This window comes from Pseudophryne corroboree, chromosome 5, assembly GCF_028390025.1.
Source record: "Pseudophryne corroboree isolate aPseCor3 chromosome 5, aPseCor3.hap2, whole genome shotgun sequence".
In the NCBI taxonomy this organism is placed as follows: Eukaryota; Metazoa; Chordata; class Amphibia; order Anura; family Myobatrachidae; genus Pseudophryne; species Pseudophryne corroboree.
In genome coordinates, this window is record NC_086448.1 from 699968486 (window position 1) to 699981926 (window position 13441).

Genomic DNA, 13441 nt, shown 5'->3' on the forward strand with positions numbered 1-13441 from the left:
CTGTGCCATGAGTGTGTTATTGGAGTGCCATTGTAATGCTATGGGAGTGCCATGGGCGTGTTTCGGCATGCGGAAGGGATCTCTTTCTCAGCACCACAGCCACAGTGGCCATATTTTGGGAAAGTTACAGGGGAGGCTGCTACCAAAGGTGCGTTGATGGTGCAGCGATCGGGTCTACCAATGCAGCTGAGTATTGCTCAGATATACAAAGTGGGTGTTGCAGGGTTTGCTCTGTCCGGCACATGAAAGTACACAGGACAAATGCTGAAGATGACGGTTACATATTTTTGCACTTGCGAATCCGAGAGAAATCCCAGCTCCGCGCGATTTTCGTGTACTTATGAATCAGACCCACTATACCGTGAAGTGACCTGAGCAGCAAAGCCAAGGTAATTCTAATTCTGTGTTAGTACAGTTTGGGAATTTCGGTGTTTATGCAGTGTCAGCATGAATCTGAAAAAGAAATCAATTTTTTGCAGCTTAAGTGCTGTCTGCTTGCACAAATTGTGATAGGACATCAGACAGATATGTTGTTCCTGGGACTACTTCCTTCAGACACAAGTTTTTTTATACATTTTATATATCAACATCTAATTAATGAAACTAAGTATACAACAATAATTTTAATAAATTTGGGGTGGATAGAGGCAGCCCCAGAATTGGAACTGTGTGAGGTATAGTAACATAAATGTATGTCATGGTGGTGAGGCATTTTATATGTGCACGGGGCTTTTAGGACTTTGCTGCCTGTCATACAGAGCCTCAATGATCCTCATATAGGATTCCAGTGTTGTTCTTCTCAAATGACCTACAGTATAACAGTTCTTTTTTTGTCAACAGGTCTGGGACCTAGAAATGCAGCCCCCTCAGACACAATACAGTAACTTAACACAATTTTTCTACATAAATTTGCGCAGCCGCTGCATACAAAGATGGCGGTGCTATTAGCATCCTTGTCTGTATCAGCCACACAGAACGCAAACCTGGGCCTGGATGCAATATCATATTTGATACAGATGAGAAAAATTTTCAGACTTGTTTTACAAAATATTTGTGTCACTGCACTTTCGGCCATAAAATGTAACATGTTTCTGCGGTAGCATCTGGTAGCAACGTCCTTCATTCTACCACAACCATGCCACACAGCAGAAATAAATGACAATATTGTCCCAGCTTAAAGCACAGACTATAAATACCGTAAAATGCTGAATTACAAATAGCAGAATGGTAAACCAAATGTAGAAGCTGATCATATTACCAGAACATCATACCTCTGCGTACAGGCCTGCCATGAAAATCAATTCGTCTACTACCTTAGCTATTTTGGATTATATATTTACATAAAGCAGTATTATGGAGTATAAGTTACTTACCAAGAGTCCTCAATAAAACAAACTGCATTCCTAATGCAAAAGGTCTCTCTCCTTCTTCCACTGACCTGGAAAACATGGCAAAAGCGGGTCACAGGCAAATCAGTGGCAAGCCTAGTAATGTACATGGCATAGTGGTTACTTTATAATTGTCACTCGTTATTTCCATCCTTGTGATACTGCACATGCTGCGACAACAATCACATTGCCACTCTTGCACATAGCGCCTAATTCAAGGTTGATCGCAAAAGGAAAATCTTCCTCTAATGGACAAAACCATGTGCGCTGCAGGTGGGGCAGATATAACATGTGCAGAGAGAGTTAGATTTGGGTGGGGTGAGTTCAAACTGAAATCTAAATTGCAGTGTAAAAATAAAGCAGACAGTATTTACCCTGCACAGAAACAAAATAACCCACCCAAATCTAACTCTCTCTGCACATGTTATATCTGCTCCCCCTGCAGTGCACATGAATTTGCCCATTAGAGGAAGATTTTGCTTTTGCAATCAACCCTGAATTCGGCCCACAGTGCACAACCAAATACATAAACTTGGCTGGATCAGGTATCAGTTTAATGATCCAAGATAAAATGGTTTTATTTCAAAACATATGAATAAACGACTGTAGAAAAAAAGAAAATAAAGGGGGTCATTCTGAGTTGATCGGTAGCTGCCGTTGTTCGCAGCGCAGCGATCAGGCTAAAAATTGGCACTTTTGCGCATGCGTATGGCGCGCAGTGCGCACATGCGACGTACTTTCACAAAAGCCAATGTAATTTTACACAAGCTCTAGCGACGCTTTTCAGTCGCACTGCTGATCGTTCAGTGATTGACAGGAAGTGGGTGTTTCTGGGTGGTAACTGACCATTTTCGGGGAGTGTGTGTAAAAACGCAGGCGTGCCCGATAAAAACGCAAGAGTGGCTGAGGAAACGGGGGAGTGGCTGGCCGAACGCAGGGCATGTTTGTGACGTCAAAACAGGAACTAAACAGTCTGCAGTGATCGCTAGTTAGGAGTAGGTCTCGAGCTACTCTGAAACTGCACAATCTTTTTTTGTAGCAATGCTGCGATCCTTTCGTTCGCACTTCTGCTAAGCAAAGATACACTCCCAGAGGGCGGCGGCTTAGCGTTTGCACTGCTGCTAAAAGCAGCTAGCGAGCGATCAACTCGGAATGAGGGCCAAAGAACGAAAAAATTTATATTCCCATACCTGTACCTGAGATACACATCGGCAGCATATACACCTGGTTTATAACAATGCATATTTGTACTGCCCTACAGCAGATTCTTCAGCTCTGAGCCACTGTTACTGTACTCGGCGCAAGTTAGACCGCCATTTTCCCCAGCCCTCCTCTCCCAGGCGTGCGCTCATGGTGGAACTGTGCAAATCTGAGCAGAGCAAAAATGACTCCTATGTGTTCACAGGCCACACATTAATAGAACAATCGGAGTCTATGACACTTTCAGGCACCTGGGGACCACAATGTCTCTAGAGTACCATATCTATGGGTCCACACCTATAGGACATGTATACAGTAGCTGTCTATAGGACACCAGTTAGCAACATTCCTCACGTCGACAGTTAAAAAGGCAGCATGGTCATTGAGTATGTTGAACTGTTCATTATGTTGACATTTATGTCGGCACTGATGTAATGTTGAAATTGTCAGAATGTCGACACAGCATTTTTATTGTGTCTATTCCAAGCCCTAAAATGAGCCCTGACCCTATCCCTAACCCCAACAGTAACGCTAATGGTAAATCTAACCCTAATGTATATCTAATACTCATATCAACAGTTTCACAATGTTAAACTTTCATGTCAACATTCTATAAATGTCAACAATTTGAAGGAGTCAACACTTGTGAAGGTCGACAAAACTAATGTCGACCTTCTGTTATCAACACTCTAAATGCTGACATTGTCACTGTTGACCATTAAGTTCATGAACTTGTCAGATACGAAATTATTGGCTCACAATTATGTTTTAATGGGCACAAAATTTAGATTAATCTATGCTATACTTGCTATTCTCTTTAGTTACTCTCTGTGAGGCGAGGTCTAGCTAGGAGGAGCGAGGTGTGCATGGCCTCATGAATCCAGTCATTGCAGCCTTTCCCATAGCTGTGCAATCCGTGAATCATACTATGGGCCTGATTCATGTTTGTAAGTAAAGCAAAATAGCAAGCAGCTGGGCATAACCATGTTGCCTTGCAGCAGGTGCGTCAGATGTAACATGTGCAGGGAGAGTTAGATTTGGGTGGGGTGTGTTCAAACTGAAATCTAAATTGCAACCTTGCACGACAACACGGGGCCTAATTCAGAACTGATCACTGCAACGGCAGCGATCGCAGCCTGAAGCCCTTTTGGTTGTGCGAGTGCGCAGTGCCCGCATTGCGCATGCGCTCACAGTGAGATGCGAAAGCATTTCACTGCTGCGATCATCTCTGCCTGACAGGCAGAGACGGTCACTGGGCGGGAGGGGGCATGCCAACGGCGTTAGAACGCAGGCGTGTCTGGATCTTTGCTGGGGCAGGCAGCGGCCGCTGTGTGACGTCACATACAGCCGCTGCGACCCAGAACGTGGCGGGGGGGGGGGGGGGGGGAGGGTTGAGGTAGGGCCTGACATGCGGCTGAGCGTCCCCCCGCATTGGAGAATCTGCTCATAGGTGTGCTAAATTTAGTATATCTACGATCAGATCTGAATTACCCCCCTGGTTTATTATAGGCACAAAATTCAGTGCTTTTTTTTGCTTTGCCTAAAAACATGTATATCAGGCCCCATGTGCCACGATGATGCAATTCACCACGAGTTTCATCATCAAGCCCCAGGACAGCCCACCTGCATGAGGCTGGTTGACCTCATGGGAGTCCAGTAGAGCATCCCAAAATTCTGAAGTTTCCTGATTACTCCATGAGAGTAGGGAAGTATGAATTGCAGAGCCAGCCCTAGGAATAGGCATTGTAGGCAAATGCCAACATGTTTTGAGATAGGAGCCTTGACAAAGAGAAAGCCTATCTCGATACATGTTGGCATAGAGCAGCACGCTGAGACACCGCACAGACCTGGTTGGAAAAAAAGGTTAGTTCGTACACACTTCATTTACAATACCCTATTTGGATCATTGGTTTTGTGTATTGGAGTGCGTGGGGGGGCTGACTTTTCACCTTGGTCCTGTGCATTTTTTTTAGATGTATGAGTAAAACCTGTTTCTATCAATGCTGGGATACCACTTTTTGGAGGACAAAGATACCTTTACGCACACAAGACCCAGCAACCCACCATGAGTACGGAATTGCACCGCCACTTTTATCAGGCGGAAACATAAAAATACTGTACCTTTATAGGTTTTGAATCTGATTTGGAATTGTGAGTCAGTGTACACGTTTTAGAACCCGATGCTATCTAAGGATTAACAATAATGTGACTGATTGGTCAAACGGAATTTAAAGATACCCCTATGGGCTTGCACATTAATCATATTATAACCTTATCTGAGGATAAAGAACATTGTGACGAATTGGTCAGACAGAATTTAAAGATACCTTGATGGGCCTGCACCTTGACCATATAATGTGAGTCAGGGTACTCATTACTGAGATTTGTTTTCTATTTGGGACCAGGAGGTGGCGTGACTTGCCAGTTAAAGATACCTTTTATATATCTGAAACTACCTTTCCGCTAGTGAGTTGGGGTACGCAATCCCCTGGTTAATTTTTACTCCTATGGGATATTTATGAGTTACGATCATTTCAAAGATTGACAATATTACACACTGTCCGCCCTATTTTTCTTTTTCATCATATTCCAATACATCTGGTTTTCGTTGGGAGGGACTACCAAGCGTTAGTTCCACCTACTGCAGAGGACAGGCTACACAGAACATTTACCAACTGACAGGAACGTATTATTTTATCATATATTTTTTTCTCTCTATAGGGTGGGATGTACTAAGCTTAGAAAAGTGATAATTTCACTGTGATAAAGTACCAGCCAATCAGCTCATAACTGCCATGTCACAGGCTGGGTTTGAAAAATGACAGGAGGTGATTGGCTGGTACTTTATCACAGTGAAATTATCACTTCTCAAGGCTTAGTACATCCCGCCTATATCTGCTATTGGCTGTTTAAATCACACTCAAATTAGACTAACCAGTCCCAAAGGGGTTTTTGTCAAGCCCCTTTTTCCATTACAGTGTGCTGGAAGAAAAGCCAGGGCCACTTACTGTGTCTGCCCCCTAGACTGGAAGTTGCTAGCCAGCACCTGGAGAGGAGTGCTAGGTGACAAGTACTGACATGCTGTGCTGGAAAAGGGGGGCTGTGCTGGGTGCTGTTGCTGTGATCTTTGCTGCTGGGTGAGGGGTACTATGCTGTGCTGGTAGAGGGTTACTGACATGCTGTGCTGGGAGAAGGGTTCTGGGTTAGGGATGCTGGGTGAGGGGTGCTGCTGCTGTGCTGGGTGAGGGGTCCTGACATGCTGTGCTAGGAGAAGGGTTCTGGTATAGGGATGCTGGGTTAGGGGTGCTGCTGCTGTGCTGGGAGTGGTGCTGACATGCTGGGTGAGGGATTCTGGCATGCTGTTCTGGGAGAATGGTGCTGGGTGAGGGGTGCAGCTGCTGTAATCTGTGCTGTTGGGTGAAGGGTGCTATGCTTTTCTGGGAGAGGTGCTGGGTGAAGGGTGATAACATGCTGTGCTGGGTGAAGGGTGCTGACATACTGAGCTGGGAGAGGGATGCTAACATGCTGTGCTGGGAGAAGGGTGCTGCTGCTGTGATCTGTGCTGCTGGGTGAAGGATGCTATGCTTCGCTGGGGGAGGTGCTGGGTGAGGGGTACTAACATGCTGGGTGAGGGGTGCAGTCAGGGAAGGCAGTGCCTCCCCTGTCATTAATGATTAAAATAATACAAAGAAGATACTTATGACACATATTCTGTGTCATTTAAGTATTTCCTTTATTTCTCATACGTCCTAGAGGATGCTGGGGTCCACTTCAGTACCATGGGGTATAGACGGTTCCGCAGGAGTCATGGGCACTTTAAGACTTTTCAAGGGTGTGAACTGGCTCCTCCCTCTATGCCCCTCCTCCAGACCTCAGTTTAGAAAATGTGCCCAGGCAGACTGGATGCACTCCAGGGAGCTCTACTGAGTTTCTCTGAAAGACTTTATGTTAGGTTTTTTATTTTCAGGGAGGACTGCTGGCAACAGTCTTCCTGCTTCATGGGACTTAGGGGGCAGAAGTAGGAACCAACTTCCTGAATAGTTTCATGGCTCTGCTTCTGGCTGACAGGACACCATTAGCTCATGAAGGGTACTGAACGCTAGCTGCGGCTATGTGCTCACTCCCACAGCACGCCGTCACCCCCCTTACAGAGCCAGAAGTCAGAAGTCAGGTGAATGTACAAGAAGAAGGATCTTCATCGTGACGGCTAAAAGGTACCACACAGCGGGCAGGAACGCTGCGCGCCATGCTACCCAGTAACACAGGCACAGCAGGGTGCAGGGCGTGGGGGGGCGCCCTGGGCAGCATGAAACCTACTCAAAACTGGCAGATAAGGGGACATAAGATGCTGAGGCACAGCATCATTAAAAAACCTGAGAGGAAACGCGCCATTACGGGGGCGGGGATTCCTCCTCAGGCAGCCAGTACACTGCTCAGCGCCATTTTCTCTCCTAGCAAGCTGCAGAGAAGAACGCTGGTCCTCCCCCACTTCTGAACCAAGTATCAGGGTGAAAAGCAGGGGGGGGCACAGTGTCATTTGGTGCTATATTGTGAATTTATCAATTTAAAAGTGCTATAGGTCTGTGGGCATTTTGTGTTTCACAGGATTTTTATAACTGGCGCTGGGTTGTGAACTGGCAAATTCTATCTGTGTCCTTCTAACAGATTTTACTGTGGGTCTGTCCCCTATAAGTCCCGGAGTGTCTGTGGTGTGGTTGTGCATGTGTGTGACATGTCTGAGGCAGGGAGCTCTTCCCCTGAGGGAGCCATTTTAGGGACACAGAGTTGTAATGTGGTGGCGCTACCGGCACACCACGAGCCTGAATGGGTGAAAGAATTACGTGATAGTGTGAATCATATCAGTAAGAGATTGGATAAGTCTGAGTCTCATGCAGAAAACTGGAGAAAATCAGTGGAAGATGTGATTTTTCATAGTTCTGCCTTTTCATCCACTGGAGACCCCTCTGGGTCACATAAGAGACCAGGGTGGTCATTCTGAGTTGTTTGCTCGCTGCTATTTTTAGCAGAATTGCTAATAGGCTAAAATCCGGCAGTTCTGCGCATGCGTATGTACAGCAGGGCGCATGCGCTAAGCAATTTTACACAAAACTATGCTATTTTACTCACGGGCGAACAAAGCTTTTCAGTCGCTCTGTTGATCGGAGAATGATTGACAGGAAGTGGGTGTTTCTGGGTGGTAACTGAGCGTTGGTGAGCAGGTGTGCCAGCAGAAAACGCAGGAGTGGCTGGAGAAACGGGGGAGTGGCTGGCCGGACGCTGGGCGTGTTTGTGACGTCAAACCAGGAACTAAACGGACTGAGGTGATCGCAATCTAGGAGTAGGTCTGGAGCTACTCAGAAACTGCAAGGAAATACTTAATAGCAGAATTGCTAATCTTCAATTCTGCTATGCTAAGATACACTCCCAGAGGGCGGCGGCTTTGTGTTTGCATTTCTGCTAAAAGTAGCTAGCGAGCGAACAACTCGGAATGACCAACCATTTGCATAAATAGTACAAACCGATACCGACACGGACTCTGATTCCTGTGTCGACACTAGTGATTCCAGGGGAATAGATCCTAAATTGGCAAAAAGCATTCAATACATGATTGTTGCTATAAAGGAGGTCTTAGAAGTTACGGAAGCCCCTCCTTTACCTCAGGAGAAGGCTTATTTTTATAAAATAAATTAAATTGTAACTTTCCCTCCTTCTCACGAACTAAATACTCTCTTTGAGGGAGTTTGGGCAAACCCTGAAAAGAAGTTTCAGATTCCTAAAAGAATTCAGGTTGCTTATCCTTTCCCGGCAGAGGACAGGAAAAGATGGGAGTCACCCCCAGTTTTAGACAGTGCTCTGTCACGATTAACTAAAAAGGTGATTCTTCCTGCATCTGGGACGGCTTCACTACAGGAGCCGGCAGACCGCAAGTTAGAGACTACGTTAAAATCTATTTATGTGCCCAATGGTACGCTACTCAGGCCCACCATTGCTTGTGCATGGGTGAGTAGTGCTATTGAGAAATGGTCGGACAATTTGTCATATGAAATTGACACAATAGATAGAGACGAGATACTCCTAATGTTAGGTCATATCAAAGACGCTGCTGCATACATGCTAGAAGCCATGAAAGATATTGGGCTCTTGGGTTCAAAAGCCGCTACCATGGCTGTCTCAGCTCGAAGTGCGTTGTGGATTCGCCAATGGAATGCTGACGAAGAATCCAAAAGAAATATGGAGGCTCTCCCATATAAAGGTGAGGCCTTGTTTGGAGATGGGCTGGATGCGTTAGTCTCTGCGGCTACCGCAGGTAAGTTGACATTCTTGCCTTATGCTCCTGCGCCGGCGAAAAAGTCACATCACTCTCAGATGCAGTCCTTTCAGCCCAACAGATACAAAAAGGGTAAAGGTTCCCCTTTCTTTGCAGGTAGAGTGAGGGGAAGAGAAAAGAAATCTGCAGCGTCTCCAGGATCGCAGGAGCAGAAATCAACCCCTGCTTCTGCCAAATCTGCAGCATGACGCTGGGGCTCCCTTGCGGGAGTCCGATCGGGTGGGAGCACGTCTGAAACTTTTCAGTCAGCTCTGGGTTCAATCGGGCCTGGACCCATGGGTCTTGCAAATAGTGTCCCATGGATACAAACTGGAGTTTCAAGACGTCCCCCCATGCCGATTATTCAAATCGACCTTGCCAGCTTCTCTTCCGGACAGAGAAGTAGTTTCAGCTGCAATTCAAAAATTATGTCAGGATCAAGTCATTGTACTGGTACCCTTGTCGCAACAGAGGTAATGGTTTTATTCAAGCCTCTTCGTAGTTCCGAAGCCGGACGGCTCGGTCAGACCGATTTTAAACCTGAAATCTCTGAATCTTTACCTAAAAAGGTTCAAGTTCAAGATGGAATATCTGAGAGCAGTGATTTCCAGTCTGGAGGAAGGGGACTTCATGGTATCGGTAGACATAAAAGATGCTTACTTACATGTTCCCATTTATCCTCCTCATCAAGAGTATCTGAGATTCGCAGTACAGGATTGCCATTACCAGTTCCAGATGTTGCCTTTCGGACTCTCCACGGCACCGAGGGTATTCACCAAGGTGATGGCAGAGATGATGGTCCTCCTTCGACAACAAGGAGTCAATATAATTCCTTACCTGGACGTTCTCCTAATAAAAGCGAGATCCAGGGAATGGTTGGTGCAGAACACTGCACTCTCACTATCAGTACTCCAACAACACGGTTGGATCATGAATTATCCAAAGTCACAGTTGGAACCGACGACAAGATTGTCCTTTCTGGGGATGATACTGGACACGGAAGGACAGAGGGTATTTCTTCCAGTGGAAAAGGCTCTGGAAATCCAGAGAATGGTCAAGCAAATTTTGAAACCATCAAGAGTGTCGATCCATCAATGCATTCGGTTGTTGGGAAAGATGGTAGCGGCCTACGAGGCCATACAGTTTGGCCGATTCCATGCCAGAGTATTCCAGTGGGACCTGTTGGACAAATGGTCCGGATCCCACCTACACATGCGCCAGAAGATAATCCTGTCCTCCAAAACCAGGATTTCGCTCCTGTGGTGGCTGCACAGTTTTCCCCTGTTAGAGGGACGCCGGTTAGGGATTCAGGACTGGGTCCTAGTAACCATGGATGCAAGTCTCCGAGGCTGGGGAGCAGTCACACAGGGAAAAAGCTTCCAAGGTAAATGGTCAAGTCTGGAAACCTGTCTTCATATAAACGTTCTGGCATTGAGAGCCATTTACAATGGCCTTCTACAAGTGGTGCATCTACTTCAAGATCAACCCGTGCAGATACAGTCGAACAATGTAACAGCAGTCGCGTACATAAACCGTCAAGGCGGAATGAAAAGCAGAGCGGCAATGGCAGAGGTGACAAAGATCCTCCTCTGGGCAGAAAGACATGTAAGAGCTCTGTCAGCAATTTTCATTCCAGGAGTGGACAACTGGGAAGCAGACTTCCTCAGCAGACACGATCTCCATCCAGGAGAGTGGGGCCTCCACCAAGAAGTCTTCGCAGAGGTGACAAGTCTTTGGGGAGTTCCTCAAGTAGACATGATGGCATCTCGTCTCAACAAGAAGCTTCAGAGATATTGTTCAAGGTCGAGAGACCCTCAAGCAATAGCAGTGGATGCACTGGTGACCCAGTGGGTGTTTCGGTCGGTATATGTCTTCCCTCCACTTCCACTAATATCAAAAGTTCTCAAAATAATAAGAACAAGGGTTCGAGCAATCCTCATTGCACCAGACTGGCCAAGGAGGGCTTGGTATCCAGATCTTCAGGAGTTGCTCGTAGAAGATCCTCGGCCTCTTCCTCCTCGCGAGGACCTGCTGCAGCAGGGGCCGTGCGTGTATCAAGACTTACCGTGGCTACGTTTGACGGCATGGCTGTTGAGCGCCGTCTCCTAACCTGAAAGGCTATTCCCAAGGAAGTAATTCCCACTCTTATTCAGGCCAGGAAAGGAGTAACGTCTAAACATTACCACCGTATTTGGAGAAAATATGTGTCTTGGTGTGAATCCAAGAAGGCTCCTACGGAAGAGTTTCAGTTAGGACGTTTTCTCAATTTTCTGCAGGCAGGTGTGGATGCGGGCCTAAGATTGGGTTCAGTCAAGGTCCAGATTTCGGCCTTGTCAGTTTTCTTTCAAAAACAATTGGCCTCCCTTCCAGAAGTTCAGACGTTCATGAAAGGGGTGCTGCACATCCAACCTCCATTTGTGCCTCCGGTGGCACCTTGGGACCTTAATGTGGTGTTGCAGTTCCTTCAATCAGATTGGTTTGAACCTCTGCAAGAGATAGAATTGAAGTTTCTCACTTGGAAAATGGTGATGCTCTTGGCCTTGGCATCCGCAAGGCGGGTGTCTGAATTGGGGGCCTTGTCTCACAAGAAGATAGGTCTTCCATGAAGATAGGGCAGAGTTGAGAACTCGCCAACAATTTCTTCCAAAGGTGGTTTCGTCTTTCCATATAAACCAACCTATTGTGGTGCCAGTGGCTACTGACACCTTCACTGTATCAAAGTTTCTTGATGTGGTTAGAGCTTTGAAAATTTATGTCGCAAGAACAGCTCGGATACGGAAAACAGAGGCTCGGTTTGTCCTGTATGCTCCCAACAAGATTGGGTGTCCTGCTTCTAAGCAGACCATTGCGCGCTGGATCAGAGGGACGATTCAGCGCGCTCATTCCACGGCAGGATTGCTGATACCGAAGTCGGTAAATGCCCATTCTACTAGAAAGGTGGGCTCATCCTGGGCGGCTGCCCGGGGGGTCTCGGCATTACAACTTTGCCGAGTAGCTACTTGGTCAGGGGCAAACACGTTTGCAAAGTTTTACAAGTTTGACACCTTGGCTGATGAGGACCTCAAGTTTGGTCAATCGGTGCTGCAGGGTCATCCACACTCTCCCGCCCGTACTGGAGCTTTGGTATAACCCCATGGTAGTGAAGTGGACCCTAGCATCCTCTAGGACGTATGAGAAAACAGGATTTTAATACCTACCGGTAAATCCTTTTCTCCTAGTCCGTAGTGGATGCTGGGCGCCCGACCCAGTGCGTACTTTACCTGCAGTTGTTAGTTTGTAGTTACACAAGTGTTGTGTTACGGTTATTTTTCTGCATGTTGCTGCAAGTTGTTCATGCCCGTTGGCATGTGTTATGTTGAATGCGGCATGGTTGAGGTGTGAGCTGGTATGAATCTCACCGCTAAAGTAAATGTAAATCCTTTCCTCGAAATGTCCGTCTCCCTGGGCACAGTTCCTATACTGAGGTCTGGAGGAAGGGCATAGAGGGAGGAGCCAGTTCACACCCTTGAAAAGTCTTAAAGTGCCCATGGCTCCTGCGGAACCGTCTATACCCCATGGTACTGAAGTGGACCCAAGCATCCTCTATGGACTAGGAGAAAAGGATTTAACGGTAGGTATTAAAATCCTGTTTATTCTAATCATTATCACAGTGTAAAATGCGTTTGGGAGGCACCGATCGTGCCTTCCGTTGTGAATGGGGAAAGGTGTGGGAGCGGGGGGCGGGGCCTAGCCATGGGCAGTAAAAGCCCATTGAAATTACATAGGAAAGCGGCACCATTAGAGGTGCCTCTTTCATACAGGGATGTGCTTTCAACCCATGAAAGCACGCCCCTGTGAGTGAGGCCACAGTGATTGGCCAGCGGATCCGTCACTGGATCCGCTGTCATCACTTGATGGGCTCGGTGGCAGAGGTGCGGGCAGCGGGATGCGGCGGAGGTGCGGGCGGCGGGACGCCATAGTATTACCTGGATTCTGCAGAGTTTGGCAGCAGAGCGGCACCAGTTTAAAAAATGGCACCTCAGCGTAATTTTTGAAATTACGGCTCGCCACGTCATCGCCCTGCCCGCTCCCGCTGACTTATATAAGTCAGCGCGAGGCAGCGGCGTCAGTCCGACGGCGGAGGAGGCGCAGTGAAGAGCTCCTGAAGAAAGAAGACGCCGTGGAAGTCCTGGATGGGCGGGGGCTATGCAAAAGAGCTTAACAGCCGCCGCCCACCAGGCGAGGACACTGGAAGCCCTGGGAAGGCGGCGGCCATGCAAAAGAGCTGAAAGGCCGCCTCCTCCCAGGTGAAGATGCCTGAAGCCCTGGGGAAGCTGCGCCCCCCCAGGCGAAGACGCCAGAAGCCCTGGGAAGGCGGCGGCCACGCAAAAGAGTTTAAAGGCCGCCGCCCCCAGGTGAAGAACCTGAGTAACTTTTTTTAAAGACAGTGTTGTGTTTTTTTATATTTTCTTTACAGGTGGATTACAAGTGCCAGCGGGCCCATTATGTCCGGGCATGCTGGCACTTGTGGTTCTCCATGTGCCAGCATGCTGGGGCAGGCTTGCTT

At 47.3% G+C, this 13441-nt stretch overlaps 1 protein-coding gene across 2 annotated transcripts in view; it reads right to left on the reverse strand.

The window, feature by feature from the left end:
- The window catches only part of SLCO5A1 (solute carrier organic anion transporter family member 5A1), a 251060-nt gene that overhangs the window by 19546 nt on the left and 218073 nt on the right, over window positions 1–13441 (reverse strand). For both annotated transcript variants that reach the window (XM_063923884.1, XM_063923885.1), the window contains exon 9: window positions 1374–1438. In XM_063923884.1, the coding sequence (XP_063779954.1) occupies window positions 1374–1438 (65 nt within the window). The remainder of the gene's footprint in view (window positions 1–1373; window positions 1439–13441) is intronic.